Source organism: Panthera onca, chromosome B1 (genome assembly GCF_046562875.1).
Source record: "Panthera onca isolate mPanOnc1 chromosome B1, mPanOnc1 haplotype 2, whole genome shotgun sequence".
Lineage (NCBI taxonomy): Eukaryota > Metazoa > Chordata > Mammalia > Carnivora > Felidae > Panthera > Panthera onca.
The window spans coordinates 6,433,063-6,453,650 of NC_138342.1; the positions used below are offsets into that span (position 1 = coordinate 6,433,063).

General features: G+C 49.9%; 1 protein-coding gene across 3 annotated transcripts in view; it reads left to right on the plus strand.

The window, feature by feature from the left end:
- STX18 (syntaxin 18) overlaps positions 1-20,588 on the plus strand; it is a 119,115-nt gene that overhangs the window by 56,930 nt on the left and 41,597 nt on the right. For 2 of the 3 annotated variants that reach the window (XM_078446264.2, XM_078446265.2), the window contains one exon: positions 13,138-13,205. The exons of the other annotated variant lie outside the window; for it this stretch is intronic. In XM_078446264.2, coding sequence (XP_078302390.1) covers positions 13,138-13,205 — 68 coding nt within the window. The remainder of the gene's footprint in view (positions 1-13,137; positions 13,206-20,588) is intronic. 3 annotated transcript variants of the gene reach the window in all.

The window sequence follows — 20,588 nt, forward strand, 5'->3', positions numbered from 1 at the left end:
AATCCCAGCTCTACACATTCAGTTTCTCTGCACGCATTGTACACACACACACAGTCTCTGAATACGTGCTCTGTGCATAATCTCCGGACCAGACGGGGCTTGGAGGGGATCTGAAAAGCAGTGTGAGGTCATGTAGGAACCTTGGGTTGGAACCCCTCCTGTATTCGTCGTCCTCCCTCCCTCTCTTCTTTATTACCTCCTTTCTTACTGTGCCTGGCCCGTTCTGGGTCTTACATATTTGTCAAGGGAACAAATAAAAGAAAGGTTTCCAGGCACACAGAGAAGAAAGTAGTGATGATTAACCAGCACAGGCTTACAAAGCAGGAGCCATACTGCTCCCCGCGCCCCCCCTCCCCCCAGCCTCATTAGTGTCAGTTGCTAGGCAGGTAGGTGAGGAGATCTGCTTTCAGAAGGCACTTAACAAGGTCTCCATGATATTTTGTAGAGGAAACTTTTTTTTTTTTTTTAATGGACTGAGGATTTGGACTATTGGGGCATGTGTGACTGGTTGGGCTCGTTGTCCAGCTCAGGGAGCTGGAGGGGACTATGATAATTCCATGCTTTTCCAGCCCCATTTTCATCCCATTTTTAAAATTATTTTTAATTACAGGTGTCTTTAATGGCAGGGTGGTCAAGTGGCAAATAACAGGAAGCCAGGGGAAAATAGGAATATAGTGAAGGTGGAGATTAGCAGCACCAGTCGTGAAAGAAATAATGTTAGCTATTAAGTCGTCCTGACCCAGTGACATGAAAGTGAGTACACTCTTCGGTGGCATTAATAGAAACCTAAAGGCTAGAATAAGGGAGGTGATGTTTCTGCTTTCCCCTGCATTTCCTGCTGACACACAGAATATCGAGTCCGTTCTGTGAACTGCATTTGAGTTTTGAGGCCCGTAATTTGCAGCATTCAGAGGACACTAAAGAAAGCTTGAGTGTCTTGACTACGTTTAGCTTAGAGAAGAGAGAAGACTCACGTAGGGAGTGGAGGGGGGCCCCACGAGCTGAACCTGATTCAGAGGGACAAAAAACTTTGTACTGTTCCAACTAGAACGGGCGACCTGGGAGAGATGGTGAGCCCCCCACCATCAAAGCAGTAAGCGTCTGCCAGGCCCCTTCTGGTCTTGAGAATCCAGGAAGAGAAGAGAGATTTACCTGTTTCGTGCTCTGTGTATCACGTAGCACGCGCAAGGCACAGAGCAAAGCCAGACCGGCCGGGAGTGGACAGTTTGGAAATGGGAATGTTCTAGCAATGCCAAGTGAGTGCAGTTTGGGGTGCCAGAAGAGTGAGGATGAGAATGTCTAATTAGATTAAGGTGTGATCGAGAAGATAAGGAGCTGGAGAGAGAAGGTTGGGGCCAGAGGAATGAGGGGGGAAAGGCTGAGCCCGTGATAAGCTGCTGCTGCTGCTGCTGCTGCTCGAGGTTGAAGAGGTCCGAGACCTGTTTAAAAGTGAAAGTTGCATTGAGCCCCGTGGGTCATTCAACGTTGTATGGGCTCTTCACGTTTCGACATTAGGTCCTGAGTTCTTCGATGATCTCGCTAACACTAAGAACCTAAGATTTTCTTTTCTTTTTCTTTTTCTTTTCTTGGTTTCTAAGTTTCTTAAAGGGACAGAAGCTTAATATTTATCAGAAGCGGTACTTTTCAGGTTGCTAATATGGGAAGTGAGGCTGCCAAATTCATCCCAACAAATGTTAATCATCCTTGTCTCCTTGTTTAACCACCCCTCCCCTCTGCTACTCAGGACTGACAGTAGAACTAGGAACACCAGTCTCTCTCATCTTTCGTGCACACATTTCTCATTCTCCCACTCCCCACGTGTCTGTCTGTCTGTCTGTGTGTCAACACATGCTGAATTCTGGCAAGTACAGTCCAGGGTGGCACTGGTTCTTAGCAAATATCCAGAGTAGGTTATTTAGCTACCGAAGACAGTTTTCTGTAGGTCACAATCGCCTTGTGTCTTCTAAGGAAGTTACCAGACTGGGGATACACAGCACTTTGTATGTCTACAAGTATATATTTATGCATGCATATACAATGTATGTAACGTATATAACGTCCAGCTAACAGATACAGCATGCCTCAAGGAAGGCTTTTTGCAGAGAAAGTGGCAGCGAACCCAGAATGCCATGTTAATTCCTCCTTGGGCCCAGCACATTTGAGTAGAAGACAGATAGAAAGAAGACATTCCAGGCAGAGGGAACAGTAGGTGCCAAAGTGCAGAGGCAGAAGAGGAGGCTGCTTCAGGGAAAGGCTTTTCGCCTCTGGAATGTGGGGGTGGTGGTGCAGGAAGTGCCGAGGAGAGGGTGGCCAGTGGTTCAATTCCTTTGGCGGATGTTGAACAAGTTGAATGGATGGGCCTGCCTGACCAGTTTAATTTGTGGGGTAGAAAAGAGGGCAGCCCTGAGACTTTCTATCTTGAGGAAGCAAGAGAGAGGCTCTTTCTCCTTGGGGGAACAGGAAGGGGACCAGAAGGGACCGAGTGGCCAGGAGGGTTGGATGTGAGTGTTTGGATAATTAACACTCCACGTTGCTCTTGAGGCACCAGCGGACCCGCAGGAGAGGTTGGATGCGCTCAGCTGGAACACAGGAGCAGGGCAGAGGCTGGGTGGGAGTGTTCTGTAGATGGTGAATAAAGCTGGGGGTGGGAGTGAGTGAGTCTAGCCTGAGTAAGGTTCACGGGGTAGCAAAGGCAGAGGAAGCGATGAACGAAGGCAAAGAAAAGTTTGCCAGAGGCTTAAGAAGAGAACCCGGAGAGAGGGAGAGAGCGTGGGGTCCCAGGAAGCAGAGGGAGACTGCTGGTTCCTTGGAGAAGGGCAGGGGCAGGGAGCTTCCTCAGGGGTTTGTGAGGACGGGTGGAGAGTGGCCAGCACTGCCGCGGTGACTGTCACCCCTCAGTACCCTGCATTCATCCAAGGGTGGTGTCATGCAATAGAAATTAGGGGGGAAGTGCTGGGAGGGGCCCAGCCCGTGGCGCTTGCTTCCCAAACAGTTGCCGAAGAAAAGAAGGAAGCAAGAAAGGGCCACTTCATGTATGCGGTCCCTTCACAGACCAGCTGCTGCGACCTGGCACCGGTGGAATTTCTGTGGCGTTGCCAGGCTCTTTTGTGGGTGACAAGTCAGCGGGGAGCCTCTCTGGCACAGGGACCCACAGCGTGACTGCAGCAGGGTCGCCATGCTCCAGAGGCGCCTTGGTTCTGAACTTGTAGCTGTAATTGGTATCGATGCATTTTCAATTATGGCTGAAGGGAGTGGATTCAGATTTAGTTAGTGGGCCTCCAAATTAAACTTGGGAACACAGTCCTTGTGAAAAATCATGTTAGCTTATCAGTAGTTGGCAAACACTTATACAACGGTGGTTCTGGCTGTGCCTTTGGCTGCATACTAAACTGAACAGCAAGCTGTGTCCACTGATTGAATGAAACAAAAATAATGATTTTGTGTTACAGGGAACTTTTTACAATATGCCAGAGGGACCTACTGGAGTCTCTTTAATCTTGAACAATGGTTGTTTCTTGCAGAGGCAAATTATGCAAATCGGTACTTAGTGTTTCATAATCAATCAGGTCTTTGTTGGAAGTGTTGTGAGTGCCAGCAGAACAGAATTCCTAGCATGGGGGGGGGGGGAGTGTGGGGGGTGGCTTGCAAGTCAAACCACTGCTGTGACCAGCAAAGGACACTTGTGACCGCTTTGAACTCTCCCCAGTTAAAAGGCAGCCGTCCTTTGAGAAGAATCCCACCGTTTTGTACCAGGCTTTTTGTTTTACGGTGTATCTCGCTTTGGGTAATTTACAAAGTCCCCGGGAAGGAGCAGCTCGCAGGACTGTTCTGTGGGCGACCCACCCAGACAGAGCTGGGCCTGCCGCCTGGGATGGCAGATGGCAGCCATGCTCCTGCCCCTGGAGCTCCCTTTGTGCCCAACCTGCCTCCAGCGCGGTCTCTGCACGTCGACTTGGGCTCATCCGAGCGCACGTGTAGATTTCCAAACAATGGCGTCTCGGCTTCGGCCTGCACAGAACAGTTAACCTTTAATAATGCTTTGATTCTAGATCAAAAAACAAAGAACCAGAGAAATTTTAAAAGCCCTTGGGAAAACGTGGTGATGTGTTTGAGAGTTCCTGTCAGTACTACAGCTGTAAGACTTGGGTCGCCATCTAGTGGATAACGGGAAGTATGAGCCGCCGCGCTATGGGGTTGAACCCTCCTCTTAGTTGTTGAAAGGGGTAGAAGATGGGTTTGGTTCGGAACACGGAATCACCCTCGGGGAACCGCGTTGGGCTAGGCGTGCGCCTGAGCAGCTTACGTCAGATAGACCCGAAAACATTTCACAAGATGCTAACGTCTCTGAAAGAGATCCACGTGCAGGAGAGGGCCTTGACCTGGCCTGGGAGTGGCAGAGAAGGCTTTTAGGAGGCATCATACTTGAGCAGAGGGCTTGGGGCAAGAAGACTGGGATCGGGCGGGGGGTGGGCTTCGAATCTGGAGATGTCCACAGGGAGAGGGACACCCAGGGCTTAAGGAATCAGGCCTGATTTGTCGGTAATGGGGAGTCCCTGTGCACTTTGTCAGGAAGTGTGTGCGAAGATTTGCCTTTTTGTCCAGAAGTATTTTTTGTCTGGCTACAAAGATTATACATGCTGATTATAGAAAAATGTTAAAGTACAAAAAGGTTTTAAGAAAAAAGCAAAATCTCCAAATCTCACCACCCAGACAACCGTCAGTATTTTGAAGAACAGTTTTCCGACTTCCTCTCTGTGTATGTGTACAACGTTAGGTATGATTTCGTATCTTTTCCATAAGTGCATCATGCAGTATGTGCTTTGGGCGACCTTGCTTTCCCCTCCGTGCTCAACAATATGCTTGTGGGAAACCATCCATGTCTGCGGCCCAGGCTCACCCAGGGTACCTCACAGGATTTCATTGGTGTGCACGCTGGGATGTTAGGGGTTTAGTTTGGTCCCTCCTGGTAAAACCTTGTATGTACGAGGACAGGTGATGTGACAGTCTTTTTTTTTTTTTTCCCCTGTCAAATGCATCTGGATTAGGAAACACACTTTTTATGGTAGATGGGTTATAGAGAATTTCAACGTCTTGATGATTTTGGGAATTAGTCTTATTTAAATATGGCCACTTAAAAGTGAATTTATGTTCAGAGAAAGAAAGGAACGGGTCACATGAATACCTGTAGTTTCAGAATGCAGTTCAAATCGCTTGTTTGATTAAGTATCAACTTCCTAAAGAGGCCAGATCCTGGCCGACCCTGGAGTGTGGCTGTTAGCTTTGTGCTGTCCCATAGCTGGAGACCAGGCCTTGAACCGGAACAGCTCGGCTCAGCTTTGGGTACTTCTGATCTCAAAATGTCCCTTCTACACTCGTGGTAAAAGCAAGCCTCACAGACCTGCCGTGCTCGGATGGGACGGCGGGGTCATCTTTTGGGTGGACTTGGAGAGCACTTGCTTTGGGAGTCACAGTCTCCCATTGGTTTCGAACCGCTTACCTGGGATGTGTACCCTCCATGTCCTCTCATCTGTGACCTGGGATTATAGTGGAGCCTACCCACAGGGCCGTCGGGAGCAAATGAGATAATGGACGCGTGGTATTGACACTGGTAAAAGCTGGCAGGTAGCTCGTGCTACTGCTGTTTCCTGAAAGCTTCATTCTCCACCCTCTCTTTGTAGTGAAGCCCAGGGAGATTAAGCGACTTGCTCAAAACTTCAGTTGGCAAAGGTTAAGAGTTTAGGGGAGCCTATAAGAGCACCCCTTTCTTCTCAGCCCAATTTTGGAACCACCTGAAAGAGAAATACAGGAGTTAGAACAGGAAACTCCACACAGGGAGCCTGGCTTTAGGTTCGTAGTGAAATATGGGGGGAGCTTGGGTCAGAATATCCCCCCTCTGCTGGCTGGCTGGCTGGCTGATGGGAAAAACGGAGAGGGCGAGAAGGAGCCGAGCATGCCCATTCTCCTTTCTCCAAATCATAAACCAGTTAAGTGGCTCCTCTTCCCTCTGAGGCCAGGATATTGGTCCCACTGAAGTCTCCCTGCACCTGAAGCCTCGGGAGTGGGGGGGCAGGGTCTCCTTCAGCAGGGGGTGGCAAAGCAGAGGTCAGAACCCAGGAGTCTCTGCCAACCCCCTGGGTTTCTTGCCCTTCTCTCTCTTGCCCGCCCTGCTCCACCCAGACCCGCAGTCATGTGCCCAGAGTCGGCTCCTTTGCCCATGTCCGCCCAGGGCTAAAGGTGGCTGCAGGGAAGAAAAGCCGTTGGGGAAATTGCCTTCATTGCTCGTTTAAGCCATATGTTGAGGCTGTTTAAGGATTGAAGGAAGCTCAGGATGAGCTGAGCATCAGGAAGACTGCTGTTCTTCCTGACCGCCCTGTTTCCTTGCTCATGGCTGTGGGCCTTCCCCCCCGACATCCAGGTGACCTTGCCAACTCCAAGGCTGCCGTGTCGCAGAACGCGAGACCCAGCAGCCGCCCCGGGAGGAGACGGCTGGAGCCAGTGGCAACATTCTCTTCCGATATGTGAATATTCGTACTGTAACATATAGGTGACTTTTAAAACGAGCGTTGTGTGTGGAAGCTTTTCTTGCAGATCTTTCTGTATCCGCTGTAGTTAAACACGTTTTTTAAGATCAACATTGTATACAAATACTCTCACACGAAACCCAGCTTCTATTACTGGGAAGAAGGATGTCAAACTTCATTAAGTTAAATATTAGTAGTCTTTTGACAGAATAATACAGGATAAGTGACTTCGCCTTTGAGTCACAGAGACCTGTGATCAGTCTCAGCTCTGTGTCTTTTTTTTTTTTTTTTAAGTTTATTTATTTATTTTAAGAGAGAGTGCGAGTTGGGGAGGGGCAGGGAGATGAGAGACAGAATCCCAAGCAGGCTCCGCACCGTCAGTGCAGAGCCCGACACGGGACTCAAACCCAGGAACCGTGAGATCACGACCTGAGCTGAAAGCAAGAGTCAGATGCTTAACCGACTGAGCCACCCAGGTGCCGCCCCACCCCGTTCTGTGTCTTACTAGCCTTGTAACCTTGCATGGCCTCAGTTTTCATGTTGCTTAAATGGGAACGGGGGTCATGTCTAACTCATCCGGCTGCTCTGGGGAGAGTAAAGGGCAGCCCGTGCCGAGCAGTTTCTGCACTGCCTGGTACATGTGGCTGGTGCTCAGTGAGTGACGGTCGCCGTCGGCTGTAATCACGTGTGTGGTGCTTTGCTGAACACGGGATATGAGAAGAAAGGAACAGCTAGACGTTACTCGCTCGGATGCTCTTCTCGGTTCCCAGTCATCCCTTTGTAGATACTGTGCTGGAAAACTGCACTTGTGACCTGTCCACAATGTGTGCTTTAATTTGGAGGCTGAGAACGCAAGCCTGATACTTAGAACGCCAGGGCTCCAGCCAGACTTCAGCCCGAGGTGTCCCTCAGCACGTGGTCTGTCCCGTCTCTGACTCCGTGTTGTGACCTGTAAAATAGGCTTGATGCTGTCCCCTGTGATCTCGCCTGGGAGAGTCAGGTGAGCCAGTGCACGCAGCTCTGGGAACGGGAAGAGCTCTGGGAAAAGCCTGGTACACCGTCTTTTCTCGGTGACGGTTTTGGATTTTGAAAGGGGCGTCCACCCTGATAAATGGAATTCTAAGCAAAGATTGCAAGTACTTAGAAATAAAGCCGGTAGAGATTGTGTGTGGAATTGAGTTGTTGGTTCAAGTGTGGACAGCAGAAAATCTGCACACAAAATGACTAAAAGTGTTAAGGGAAGAAAGCCCTAAATGGGAGATGCTTTAAAATGTTTTTTTATTAAGGGAGACTTCAGATACTCCGTGAAGCAGACAGGATGGATGACGAAGCCGCAGGTACACGTGTGCCCATCCTCACCTCTTACCGGCCCACAGCCCGTCCTGCTTCGTCTGATGCTCCCCTCTTCTCCATGTTGTTTTGAAGCAAATCCCAGGTGTCCTATTTGATTGGTAAATTTTCAGTGTATTTCTCTAAAAGAGAAGGATTTTAAAAACAGGGAAGTGAATCATAGTGCTTCAGATATTAAATACCTCCTGCATTCCTTTTCTGTCTCAGCCTGCAGTTCACGTCTCATTTTAAACTGTGTTTTATGTTGGAGACGGTGGACGCTTCTCATACAATGTAGCAATGTAGTCAAGCCACAGCCGGTGGGCATAAGAACTCTTCCTTCCGTGGTGGGCCGGCCATCAGTCAGCTGGAAGGTGACGGGCTTTGTGAGAGCAGACCGGCTCCTGTGAAGCATGCCAGGCTGTGCATCCTCGGACCTTAGTGCTCGCGCTGCCCCTCTGCGCGCACCGTGCTGACTCCAGGAGAAACACGCACAGATGGCCGGTGTTCCCCCCTTTGTTGGTTGGTTCACACGGTTGTGTAGGTACAATCTTGTGACAGGTCTGATACCTTTTTGACCCAACTCGTACGTCAGGACTTATCAGATCTTGAAGCTCTTTCTGTTGGATTTCCAGCCCGCCACAAACTACCCCCCCCCCCTGCCCTTTTCCTTTTCCAACATTTATTCTCTACTGCAGATACAAAAATGAATAGGGCATAGATCCTGACCTCACGGGGCTCAGTTGAAGTCTAGCGGGGGGTCACAGATAAATACTTGTTATGTTCAATGGAAAGTGCTAACAGGTATCTGTAAAATACTAAGAAAGGTGTTCAGGAAGGCTTCACGGAGGAGGTGACATTTAAATGGAACCTGGAAGGACGAGCAGGGATTCTTCTGGTGGCATGGGGTTGGGGTGAAGAGAGCTGCTCTGGGCAGAGCAAGAGCAGTCACGAAGGCACAGAGCTGTGAAAATGGGGTGTCCCTCACCTGCCCAAGGCTGTGATGTGCCCCACAACATGGTTCAGTCCCCAAAATACTCCCTGTTTTCAACCCTTGCGTTTGTCACTCACCTGGTCCCACAGAGACCCTTCCAGTGACCTGTTCCTTCTCCCGAGACTCTTCCTCACCCCCTCCATGTCGTTCAGCGATACCAAGACTAAGAGATCGACACTAGTTTAGATCTTTATGGGGCAATAAAATTTCCATTTTACTCCGATTTCCTTGTCAAACTTGACACCGGAATGGCCTTTCTCCTTTTAAAAGTGAGGGGCGTTCTCTTTGGACACACACATAAGTGATTCTTTTAAAGTTACCACTAGATGTGGAAACATTCACAATTCAAAGCATACAAGTGCTCACACCCCTGCAAATTTGAAAATACAAGAGCCATAATAGAATTGTTGAAATATAATAAGCTGTCTTTGGCAATGACACCTCCCCACCACGTGAGGGTGGGTTAAGAAGGCAGCTCTCTGCGCCGTGGGAAGAGGGCTCTCACCAGACCACGTCTGCTGGTACCTTGATCCAGGACTTCCCAGCCCCCAATACTGTGAGACCGTGTTGTCATTTAGGCCACGCAGCCTGTGGTATGTTGTTATAGCAGCTTAAATTAGGACACATTGTATTAGTTTCTTACTGCTGTTGTAACAATTTACCAAAAACCCGGTGACTTAAAGCAACAAGAGTGTATTATCTTATGGTTTTGTCGTCCGAGGTCCAAGACGGGACTTTGTAGGTTGAAATCAAGGTTGGGCAGGGAAGCGTTCTTTCCTGGAGAGACTTAAGGGAGAACCTGTCTCCTTACCTTTCCCAGCTTGTAGAGGCCAACTGCATCCTCAGCTCCCTCCTCTGTCTCCAGAGCAACCAGTCCTCCTCCCACTGCATCACTCTGCCCTCCCTCCTGCCCTTCCTCTTCGACATTTAAGGACCTTGTGATTATATGGGGCCTTCCTACTGGATGAGCCAGGATAATCTCCCTATTTTAAGGTCAACTGATGAGAACCTGAATTCCATGTGCTATGTTAATTCTCCTCTGCCTTCTAACAGAACGTATTCACAGGACTTGGAAGCCTTTGCAGGGGGAGGGTGGCATTTTTGTACCTGCAACAGCAAACACAGTTCTTTAGGGCTTATCCGGTACCCACTGTTTTGTTAACATTCAGTAACAGTTTTTGAGGCTCTGCTTTGCTCCGGGAACTGTGCCTGATAAGCACAGGAAAGGGAAAGGGACCCATCACCCTCTAGGGGCTTGCCATCTACTGAAGGGAAATTGGTCTGAAATTAGTCACTGTGGTCATGAAGGGAGGTCATGAAGGAAGGGGTGAGGTCGAGGTGCCACGTTTTGTGGGGGAGTGGGGTCTGACTGTGCCCGGGGGTGTGGAGCAGATACAGGGAGGGAAAGAGGAGAAGTCTGTGCAGGAGGGAAGGTGGGTAGGGCATTCCAGGGAAAAGGAGAACCATATGGGTGTGCGTGTTGGGCATCTCTGGGACTTGGAGCCTGGCGCCTGCTGGGAGTGTGGCAGGGACTGAGGCCACACGGGACTTGTGGAGCTGGACCGTGAAGGGCCTTGAGTGCTTTATGGGAGTTTGGACTTGACTCCATTGTTTAGGCCTGGAGGTTACTTGTTGGCTGCCCTTTGGCAAATCAGCCTTGGAACTGCTGCTTTTGGCTACAGTGTATTTAAATGTTTATTTATTTTTGAGAGGGAGGGAAGGGGAGAGAGAGAGAGAAGGAGCAAGGGTTGGGGCAGAGAGAGAAGGAGAGAGAATCCCAAGCAGGCTCCAAGCTGTCGGCAAAGAGGCTGACGCGGGGCTCAATCTCATGAACCATGAAATCGTGACCTGAGCCACAATCAAGAGCCGGCTGCCCGACTGAGCCACGCGGGTGCCCCTGGCTGCGGTGTGTTTTAAATCCAGAAGTCACCACCGCCAGATGTCCTGTAGCATCCGCCGTTTACCTCGCCTCTTGCGGGCAGTGGCTGGGCAAGGGGACAGAAACCGTTGCAAGTTGGAAAACAGGATGGTAGCGTGATCAGTTCTTAACGTGTGGTGCAGTAAACACTTCGTTTGTACTTCTCTTGAGTATTTTCCCCAACAGTCTTAAAAGGCAGATTTTGCAAGGCAGCTGAGGGGGAAAGTAGGAATAAGAGTGTGAGGAAGGTAGCTGTGTTGTGCAGGAAAATAGGTCGGACGTGGACTCCGATGGTCCTGCGTTTGACTGTAAGCCCTGCCACGCGCTGACGTGCCAAGTGGGTAACGGTGGGTGAGTCCCTTAGCTTCCGTGAGGTTCATTTTGCCACGCTGGTTCCCGTCGGAGAGCAGTGCCGCGAGTGCCCAAGCAGGACAGCAGGGAAGAGAACGAGGTGGTGTGAGTGAAAATACCTAGCAGGGCAGGGCTAGCGGACAGACTCTCAACCCTGGTTCGTTACCCGGCGAATGAGCGAGTGCCGTGGCCACGCTTCATTTTCAGTGTGATTCCTGCTCTGCACGTGCCTGAAGGCCCTTTTCCGAACCAGATTTATTATTTATCTAGACCCTGTGGGAAACCGAACCGATCCTCTGTTGACCTGTCTCCAGACAAACGCTGAATGTTTTCTTTGTGATAAATACTATCTTTGTATTCAGACATACGCTCGTTCCACAGATACTCGTCGACCACCCCCGTGCCCCATGTGGCGCTGAGACCTGCGAGGGGGCTGCACAGCCCCCGCCCGTGCGGTTCACCGACAGGGAAGCAGAGGCCGTGGCCGTGAGTGACTTGGTGCCACGTGGGCGGCATGTGGAAGTGCTTTTAGGTTGAGAGCAAAGCGAGAAACAGGCTGAGTTGGCCTTGACAGAAACACTGTCATGGAAAAGATGAAAGTTCAGCGGACCCTTCAAGGCCGGGGTTGTGTATGTCTGGAAGAGGTAGCAGGGGCATTAGGAAAACGAGTGAGCGCTGGTCAAAGGACAAAGCAGACCACCGGCCTGGTTAATCAGTCTCTCCTTCTGGAAACACTTTTGTCCCTGTCGACCAAGATCCTAGACTTCTTCCCACCTCTTTTTACTTCATTTTACTTAGTTTGTAATCCCTAGCTCCACACGCAGTACCTGGGCACACGGTAGGTGCTTTAGAGTAGGGTTCGCTTATGCTCGTCCCCAGCCGTCACAGAGGCAGTCCTTTGTGCCTGGTGGCCTTTCGGTTCATCCGTGGAAGTAGGCCATCGGGAGGATGGAGGTTTGCTGTGTGGGAATCTGTCGTTGCCTCTGAAGCTTTTAAATCTGCTGCTCTGCAGGGCCCCACCTGCAAACCTGGTATCTCCAGCCTTAGACTCCGTCCCCAGAACACTTGGAAGACGCAGTTTTTGTCTGTGGTTTTAGAAGACACATGAGGAAAGGAATTGGCCTTTGTTGAGCATGTGCTGTGTAGATGTTAGACGTGCATGATCTTATTTAATCTGGACGTTCCTTAGAGGTCATCTCTTCATAACATCCTGGATCTATCACAACACTTACAGGTTCAGGGGCGACTTTGGGAAAGTTAACCAACAAGTTAATGACAACAGATGACCCTTGACCAACCTGGGTTTGGGTTGCCTGGGTTCACTTATGTGCAGATTGTTTTTTTGGATAAATGCAGTATAGTCCTGTGAGTGGGTTTTCTCTTTCTTATGGTTTTCTTTAAATTTTTTTTTAATCTTTATTTATTTTTGAGAGAGAGACAGAGTGTGAGCAGGGGAGGAGCAGAGAGAGGGAGCCACAGAATCCGAAGCAGGCTCCAGGCTCTGAGCTGTCAGCACACAGCCCGACGCAGGGCCCGAACCCAGGAACCGTGAGATCATGACCTGAGCCAAAGTCGGACGCTCAACCGACTGAGCCACCCAGGCGCCCCATCTTTCTTATGATTTTCTTAATAACATTTTCTTTCCTCCTGCTTGGTTTTTTGTATGAATTTAGTATATGATATAACGTACAAAATACGTGTGAATTGACCATTTATGTTATTGGTAAGGCTTCTTGTCAACAGTAGGCTACTAGTAGTTAAGTTTTTGGGGAGGCCAAAGTTATATATAGATTTTCTGTGTGGGGGTTGGCGCCCCTCGCCCCGCATTGTTCAAGGCTCAGCTACATATGAGAATCCAAACCGAAGTCGTCCCGTTTGTGGCTTCAAAATTTTTCTATAACCTGCATTCCATCCTCTATTAATTTAAATTACACGTGAGTGTAACATATCCATATCACTCTCTCTCTCTTTCTCTCTCTCCCCCCCCCCCCCCATGTTAACAGTTTGCTTTCTTTTCATTCTAGATTTCACACATTGGCAAACTGAGAGATTTTCTCCTGGAACACAGGAAAGATTACATTAATGCTTATAGGTAAGTGCATACTTCTTACCATGGCTTTGGTGACTGAATTCTTTTCCATACCTATATTCCTTTTGAGGCGTTTGCCCTTACTTTTTACTTACTCACCCAGAGTCGCCGTGGGGAAGATCGGTTCAGCCGTGGTGTCGGTGGCAGAAAGGACCGCCCGTCCCCAAGATAGGCTCTTCTCTACCCTCCAAGTCCCAGTGCCCCCCACGGCACGATCTTCAGGATCGATGCTGCCACACGTTTGCACATGTGTTGGTGCCACACACGTTGTGAAACACGTAGACACACACGAGACCCACTCTCTCAGCACGGACTTACGGAACCCACGATGGAACGCTGCCGGTCGTGTAAACATGTCATGTCGGTGCGTTTCTTGCATCTAGAGAGGGTTTGGTTAGCTTGCTTTTTTAAAAGAGAGAAAGCATTTTGATTGAGCCTTCCAAAATGGTTTCTGGAATGGACTCCGGCTCTCAACAGATACAGGAGCGTTGCAGGGCAGACACCTTGTCTCCTGTGCTTCCTGACCTCCATTCATACCTGGCGGTGGGGTGGACTGTCCGCCATGGGACTCCGCTTCAGGCCTACTGTGTGAATTCACGAGGAAGTTGGATGGGATGTGCGAAATGACATCATAAGTAATTTTATACTTTTAAATGTGCTTTGTTCGTATGGTTTCGGAATGTCGTAAAATTCTTACTCTCAGTGCATAGTACCAAGAAGAGCTTCTTTTTAAGCTCTCAGTTAAAGTAATAGCTCAACACTAGATGGCAGTGCAAATTTCATTTCCTGAGGTGTGCGAGTGTCTCCAGTACTGATTTGATAGTCCGTAAGAGTGGAAGCTACAGCCATTTTGGGAAACTCAACCAAACTGGCATAAACCTCTCTTTCTAGCTCCTCCCTTTGTACCTGACCCCTTAGGTCACATAAGTGGCTATAGAGGCCTTGCCTGGAAATCCATTGTTAACTTCCCTTTGCCTTGAAAAGGCGTCCAACAAGGCAGATGTTTTAAATGTTGGTTTAGTTCAAGCCACCCCACTCCCTTATTAGCACTGTGAACCTGAGAAGGTCATTTAATCTGTAAAACCCTGTCTTTCTCCAAACCGGGACTTAGCGAACTACCGCCTGTAGGCCAAGTCCACCCAGCTGCCTGTTCTTGTACAGCTTGTGAGCTAAGAATAGTTTTCGCATTTTTAAACAGCTTGGAGAAAAGACTAAGATCTCACCACATATGAAAATGATACGAGATTCACATTTCAGTGTCCACAAATAGAGTTTATTGGAATACCACCAAACCCATTCATTTACACATTATCTTTGGCTGCTTCCGCGCCACAACAGCAGAAGTGAAGGGCTGCGGCAGACCGTGCAACTTGCAAAGCCTAATGTATTTACTCTCCGCCCCTTTTCTTTTCTTTTTTTTTTTTTAAACGTTTTATTTATTTTTGAGACAGAGAGAGAGACAGAGCATGAACGGGGGAGGGGCAGAGAGAGGGGGAGACACAGAATCGGAAGCAGGCTCCAGGCTCTGAGCCATCAGCCCAGAGCCCGACGCGAGGCTCGAACTCACAGACCGCGAGATCGTGACCTGAGTGAAGTCGGACGCTTAACCGACTGAGCCACCCAGGCGCCCCTCTCCGGCCCTTTTCAAAGCGTTTGCAGAGCCCTGCTCTAAACAGAGGGGTTGATGATCCCTCACCAGCTAGTCGAGAGATTCATACAAGACAGTATAATTGAAATGCAGTGCCTTTCCATGCATTTATGAGATGATTGTAAAGGGTGCTGCTCTGTAACTTGGCAGTCGTTTTCACCTTTTCTTAAAAAATGTTTATTTATTTTTGACAGAGCACGTGCGCGAGCGTGAGTCGGGGAGGGGTAGAGACAGCCGAGGGGACAGAGGATCTGAAGTGGGCTCTGTGCTGACAGCGGTGAGCCTGATGCAGGGCCCAAATTCAGGAACCGCGAGATCATGACCTGAGCCGAAGTCAGACGCTCAACCGACTGAGCCCCCCAGACGCCCCTCAACTTCTGATGATAAAAGTGATGTTAAAGGCATTTATTTCTGCTCAGCTCCCACACAGCGTGCATCCATGTTCCCAGACGGCTCCGAGCCCTCTCCCTTTGTCGCCCGGTAGAGCCAGCTGCTGGCCCACGGCTTCCTCCTTCCCAGCTGCTCTGCGGCAGATGCACAGATGGACACCCCAGATCTCTGGGGGCCAGTCCCGCTCTGCCACTTACTGGTTGTGTGGCTTGAGTGTCGGAGCTCTGGCCCCTGAGGCTTTTTGATCCCGACTCATCCATCTCCCCATTGTGGAAACTCAGTCTTTTACTCATTTTTCCCGCTGCAGCTGCTCTTTGCCGCCACGTGCATCCTGAGCTCCAATCCTACCCCTGTTCGCGTCCCTTCGAAAGAACGTGGGCTCAGGGGGTCAGGCACACCGAAGTTCAGTCTCACTGACGCCCAGTGTTAATCGTGTGAGTGTCTAGAGCTCGCTTCACGTCTTTGTGCTTATTTTCTTTTTTGTAAAATGTGGATAATGTTCTCGTGAGGATTACATGAGATGCGCAAGCTCCTGGCACATAGAAGTCCCCTGGGGAACGGCAATAGGATTGGAACCCCGTGGGACCTATAATGAACTTGTGTGGGGGGGTGGTCAGTTAATAAAAAACACGCGTCTCCTTCCTGCCCGACAGCGGTGGGAGGGAAGGAGAGAGAGATGGCATGCAGGAGTCAGGTGAACGTGATGAGATGAACGAGTTACCAACTTTATCACCGGTAAAAATCCAGGGGGGCGGGCAGAGCTTAGGTCTGAGGGCGGGCGGCCTTGCTGAAGGCTCCTGAATTAGACTCGCTCAGCCATGACCGCCACCGAACGGTCACAGGCGCTGGAGCACAGAGAGTGGGGCAGGCCCCTTTATAGCACAGGAGAGAGAGGAAGACAGCAGGACATCAGTTCTCTGTAAGCAAGCAGATCCCGGAGAGGAGAGAGAGAACAGAGCTGTGGCTAGATGCGTGTGCGTGTTCGTGCCCGTGCCCAGGGAAGTGCCCTCCCGCATGAGGGCAACAAAACTATACCACTTGAGGGGAAAATTTCCTTGGTTTCTGTTGTCCCTAATAGAACCTAGGACCAGGGGGTAGGCATCCCCTCAGTGACGTGCGTTCTCTCCCGATAGATAAGGGCCGCCCTTGTCGTGCCCCAGCAGGTCCCCCCTCCTGACGGTGTAGACGTCCACAGCCTGCCTTTGACCACTTCTGCCTCCCAGTGTGCTGGCCTTGGCCAGGAACATTTTAGATGAAGTATGATCATGGAATTGAAAGAAAAATTGCCTTCAGACCCATAAAGCTATGTTAGTTTGACATAATTAGGAAGCTGTAATTTTTTCCATAATGTAGAGCTCAGACTTTATTGACCCATTTAATTTTTTTTTTTTTTTTAGTAATGACATTTTACTAGAGCAGAGCAGCACGCAATGAGGTGGCCTCTGGCTGGATCTCTTGAATGATTTTAATTAAAAATAATGTTTCCACTTCTGGTAGATGTACCTTTTCTGCAGTGTCTTGGCAACAAAACAATACCACTTGGGGGGGAAACTTCCTTGGTTTCTGTTGTTACTAATAGAATAACCATACTGTCAATTTCCAACTCAAAAGGTTAACGGGTAATGTTCCTAAAGGAACATCACCTTTTAATTGAGTAATCAGTCTTATCAAATTAACCTTTAGACCTTTTCAGTTTCCCTGAGCCGAGTTTCCATTAAATCAAAATAGAGAGTAGGAGGATGTTAATCTAATGTTCTTGGAATTAGTCATTTATAGATCCGCTCCACCCACGGGGTGCGTGTTCACTTGGAGGTACCTTTCTTATTTATTTGTCCCTGACCCCTTTTCGCCTCCGTTTCTGGTGAGAGTGTTTCTAGTTTCTGTTCGGGAGGAGCACAAGACCAGAGGCCCCCCTGCTCCTGTTTTCCCTTCCCCGCTCTGCCTGAGGGGCTGGGGGAATGGAGTGTACCTTACGTAGGGCACATTCTGTTAGCATTACCTGGCGTGACCTTGGTTAAACCAAACTAGCTAAGAAAATGAGATGCCAGGGAGGTCCAGGTTCCGCTGAGAGTAGGACCATCTGTTTTCCAAGAACCAAGGGGTTTCCTTCTGTCCTTCCAACTCTACCCCAGAAAGTGAGGGGCTGGGGTCAGGGGGTGGGAAGGTGCCTCACGCAGGGAGGAGAGAGGAGACTCACCCAACGCCCGGGACTGAGAGGCCCAGGCTCACTACTCCCTTCTCTCTTAGGAGGGGTCTGTTCCTAGGATGGATGCAGTCACTGCCTTTGCCCCTGAAGTTTTCCAGGGAAGGCTCTGGAAGGGCTCTGCAGGGGGCCTCCTAAGGAGCACAGATGCAGCTGTATATCAAGCCTGTTCTGCCATCAGCCTCATGCACCGAGTCGGGTCGTTCAAAAAGTATTTGATTATGATGCACCGATCTATCAGCCTGCCAGATCCTAAGCATCGCTCTTGATGATGCGGATACAGCAGTGAACAGGCAAAAAGTCCTTGCCTTTGTGGAACTTAGATTTTTGTGGGGGAAGACAAACAAAATTAAAAAGTCAACGATACAGAGTGTTAGAGCAGGATAAGTGCTTTTAGGAGGAGGGGGAGGGGAAAGTGGCTAGAAAACGTCAGAAAGGATACAGTCTTATTAAGGTAGGTCAAGGCAGGCCTTATTAAGAGGGGGACGTTCAGTAAACACCTAAAAGAAGGGATCAGTTTATGCAAATATCTGGGGAAAGAACATTCCAGAAGAGGGCAGCCAGCAAGTATAAAGGTCCCGGTGTAGGAGCATGTCTGGAACGTTGCAGGAGCAGCAAGGAGGCTGGTGTGACGGGGCAGGAGGGTTGGGGCCTAGGTGAGGATGAGCTCAGAGAGGCAGCAGGAGCCAGATCTTACAGGCCATCTTAAGGATCTTGTAGCTTTTGCACGCACCTTGGCTTCTATTCTAAGCGGGGGGAGGCCACTGGAAGGTCTTGTAAGGACGAGTGATAGGACATGAGTCACTTTGTAACAGCATCAGTATGGCTGCTGTGTTAGGAGAGGCCAGAACAGCAGACCTGCAAGGAGGTTCCAGTTAAATCCAGGCGAGGGATGTCATGGCATCGTGGACCAGAGACAGAGCAGTGGGTGTGATAACAAGAGTTCAGATTCTGGAAATATTCTGAAGGTCGAGTCAAGGAGCGGGTTTGAGAAGAGCAGGCAGGGGCTCAAGGTGGGGCACATTCGTGACACAAATTCAACATCTGAGTGGACGGTTAGATATTCGTGCCTCAAGTTCTTGGAGAGGTTTGGGCTGAGATAGAAGTTTGGGACTTGTGGGCATAAAGCTGATATTTGCACTGCTAAAGCCACAAGACCAGACCAACTCACCCAGTGGGCAGTGTGGAGAGATTTCAGGGACTGGGCCATGAAATGTCCATCTTTAAGTGTTCAGGGGGCTAAGAGGTGTCCACAGAAAGCCTGAAAACGAGCAGTGGGTGAGGTGGGAGGAAATCAGGAGGGTGGTGTCGTGGAGGCCAGAGGAAGAAAACTTGAGTCAGGGAGGGGAAGCCCCCGGTTCCTCCCAGTGTGTGCAGTGTAACTGGGTAAGGGCTGAGCCGCTGTGGGGGCTGCTGGTGCCCTGGGAGCGAGGAGAGTAAAGTCTCCTTGGATTGGGGTCAAGAAACAGTGGTCTGGAAACTGGGGACCTGGGTGCAAACTTACTGGAGAAGTTTCACCTTTAAGAAGAGAGAAATTAGCAGTAATTCTTAGGAGACATGGAATTGAGAAGTTTTGTTTCATTTTATTTGTTTAAAATGGGAGAATAATGCCACATTTGGGGGAAAGATCCAGTAGACGGGGGAAAAATGCTATTGGTAACTAACACAGGTAGCTACGTTCGCTCTGTGCTGGCCCCGACTAGGCGCTGCGCGCACATGGTCGATGGTGCAGGGGCGAGAAGGAGCACTGCGGGGGCTGCCCTGGTGTCAGGGGGGGCAGAGCTGGTAGGTGGACATCCACCCTGGACGCGGAGTGAAGGTAGTGTCTGCGGGCCCAGCGGAGGAGGCTGGGAGGAGTGGGGGGAGCCTGGGGGCATTCTCCAAAACCAGGAAGCAGTTATCGCTCACCCTGAGGACGGCTTGAGGAGCACTGGCGGAGGGGGGGGTGCGGAGAAGGAGCGAGGGAAGGCACATGGACCACACCTGCCCGGCACCGTTCGGTACCCACCTGATGGAGCCAGTCTTGTGATGTCTGTCTGTCTGTCTGATTTCCACTTGTTCCTAAACTCAGCTAAACAGTGTGCAGTTAACTCTTGGTCTTAACACTGGCCACCGCTGTCCTTGGTCTCGTTCCCACTCCCCGGCCTCCTTCCTGGAGCCAGACTTTGCTGAGTGGCCCTCTGGAGGTTAGGATTAAAATGGTCAGATCAGTTCGACAAGACCCGGGCAAGCAGGTGGTTTTTGAGTGCCCGTCACGGGAAAGCGGCCTGTTCCCACAGCATCTAGATGGCACCGTGTCTTCTGCTCTTTCAGCTGGTCGGGCCGTGGCTTGTGGCCTCCGGCCTGCCTCAGTCTGTGGCCACCATACTGCATGTCACAGTGACTTTTCCCTTTTCCTTAAAATAAGAGCATTAGAACTTCAGAAGGCCGTTCTTTGTTACTTAAAATCTCCTTTAGTTTCCTCAGATTTTATCATCAAATGATTCTAGAAGCCCATTTGCTCTGGTTTCTTTTTTCAAAACAAAGTATCGGTCATGGAACATTTGGTCTCCAGATGAGTACTTCTGTCCTTTTAACTGCATTATAAGGACGAGCCTCAATGGCGGTTTCTTTCTTCCTTACTTCCAGCTCTTTCACTCCTCTGTGTTTTCTACTAATGTCTGCTGCTCACCCAGGCCCCAGATCCCCGGAGCTGATGAGGCTGTGCCTCCAACATCTCTTCCGTCCCTGACAGCTTTATGTCTCTGATCCGTCACCTCTTCCCAGTCCCTGCCATCACCCACAGCCTGCCCAGTGCCCCTTTCTTAAACTTCGGCCCAGCAGAAATGTACTAGCACCTGCCTCTTACACAGCGTAGGGAGACAGAGATGAATAAGGCAGGATTCTCTGTCTAGTTTTGGTAACCCGTTGACTGATCTTCCCCCTCTATTCCATCTAATGAGATACTGCCGCATTGATCTTCATGAGGCTGAGCCCTTCGATGGGCTACAGAATGCAGCTCCTTCCGCTGGCACTGGAGACCCACCAAGAGCTCGTAGCTCTGCCTGTTCTGTGCTCTGGCCAAATCGAACTGCTGACTGTTCTCCAGATAGCCTCGCTCTCTCCTGATTTCATCCCGTTACTTAGTAAGAGTGTCCACTCTGGT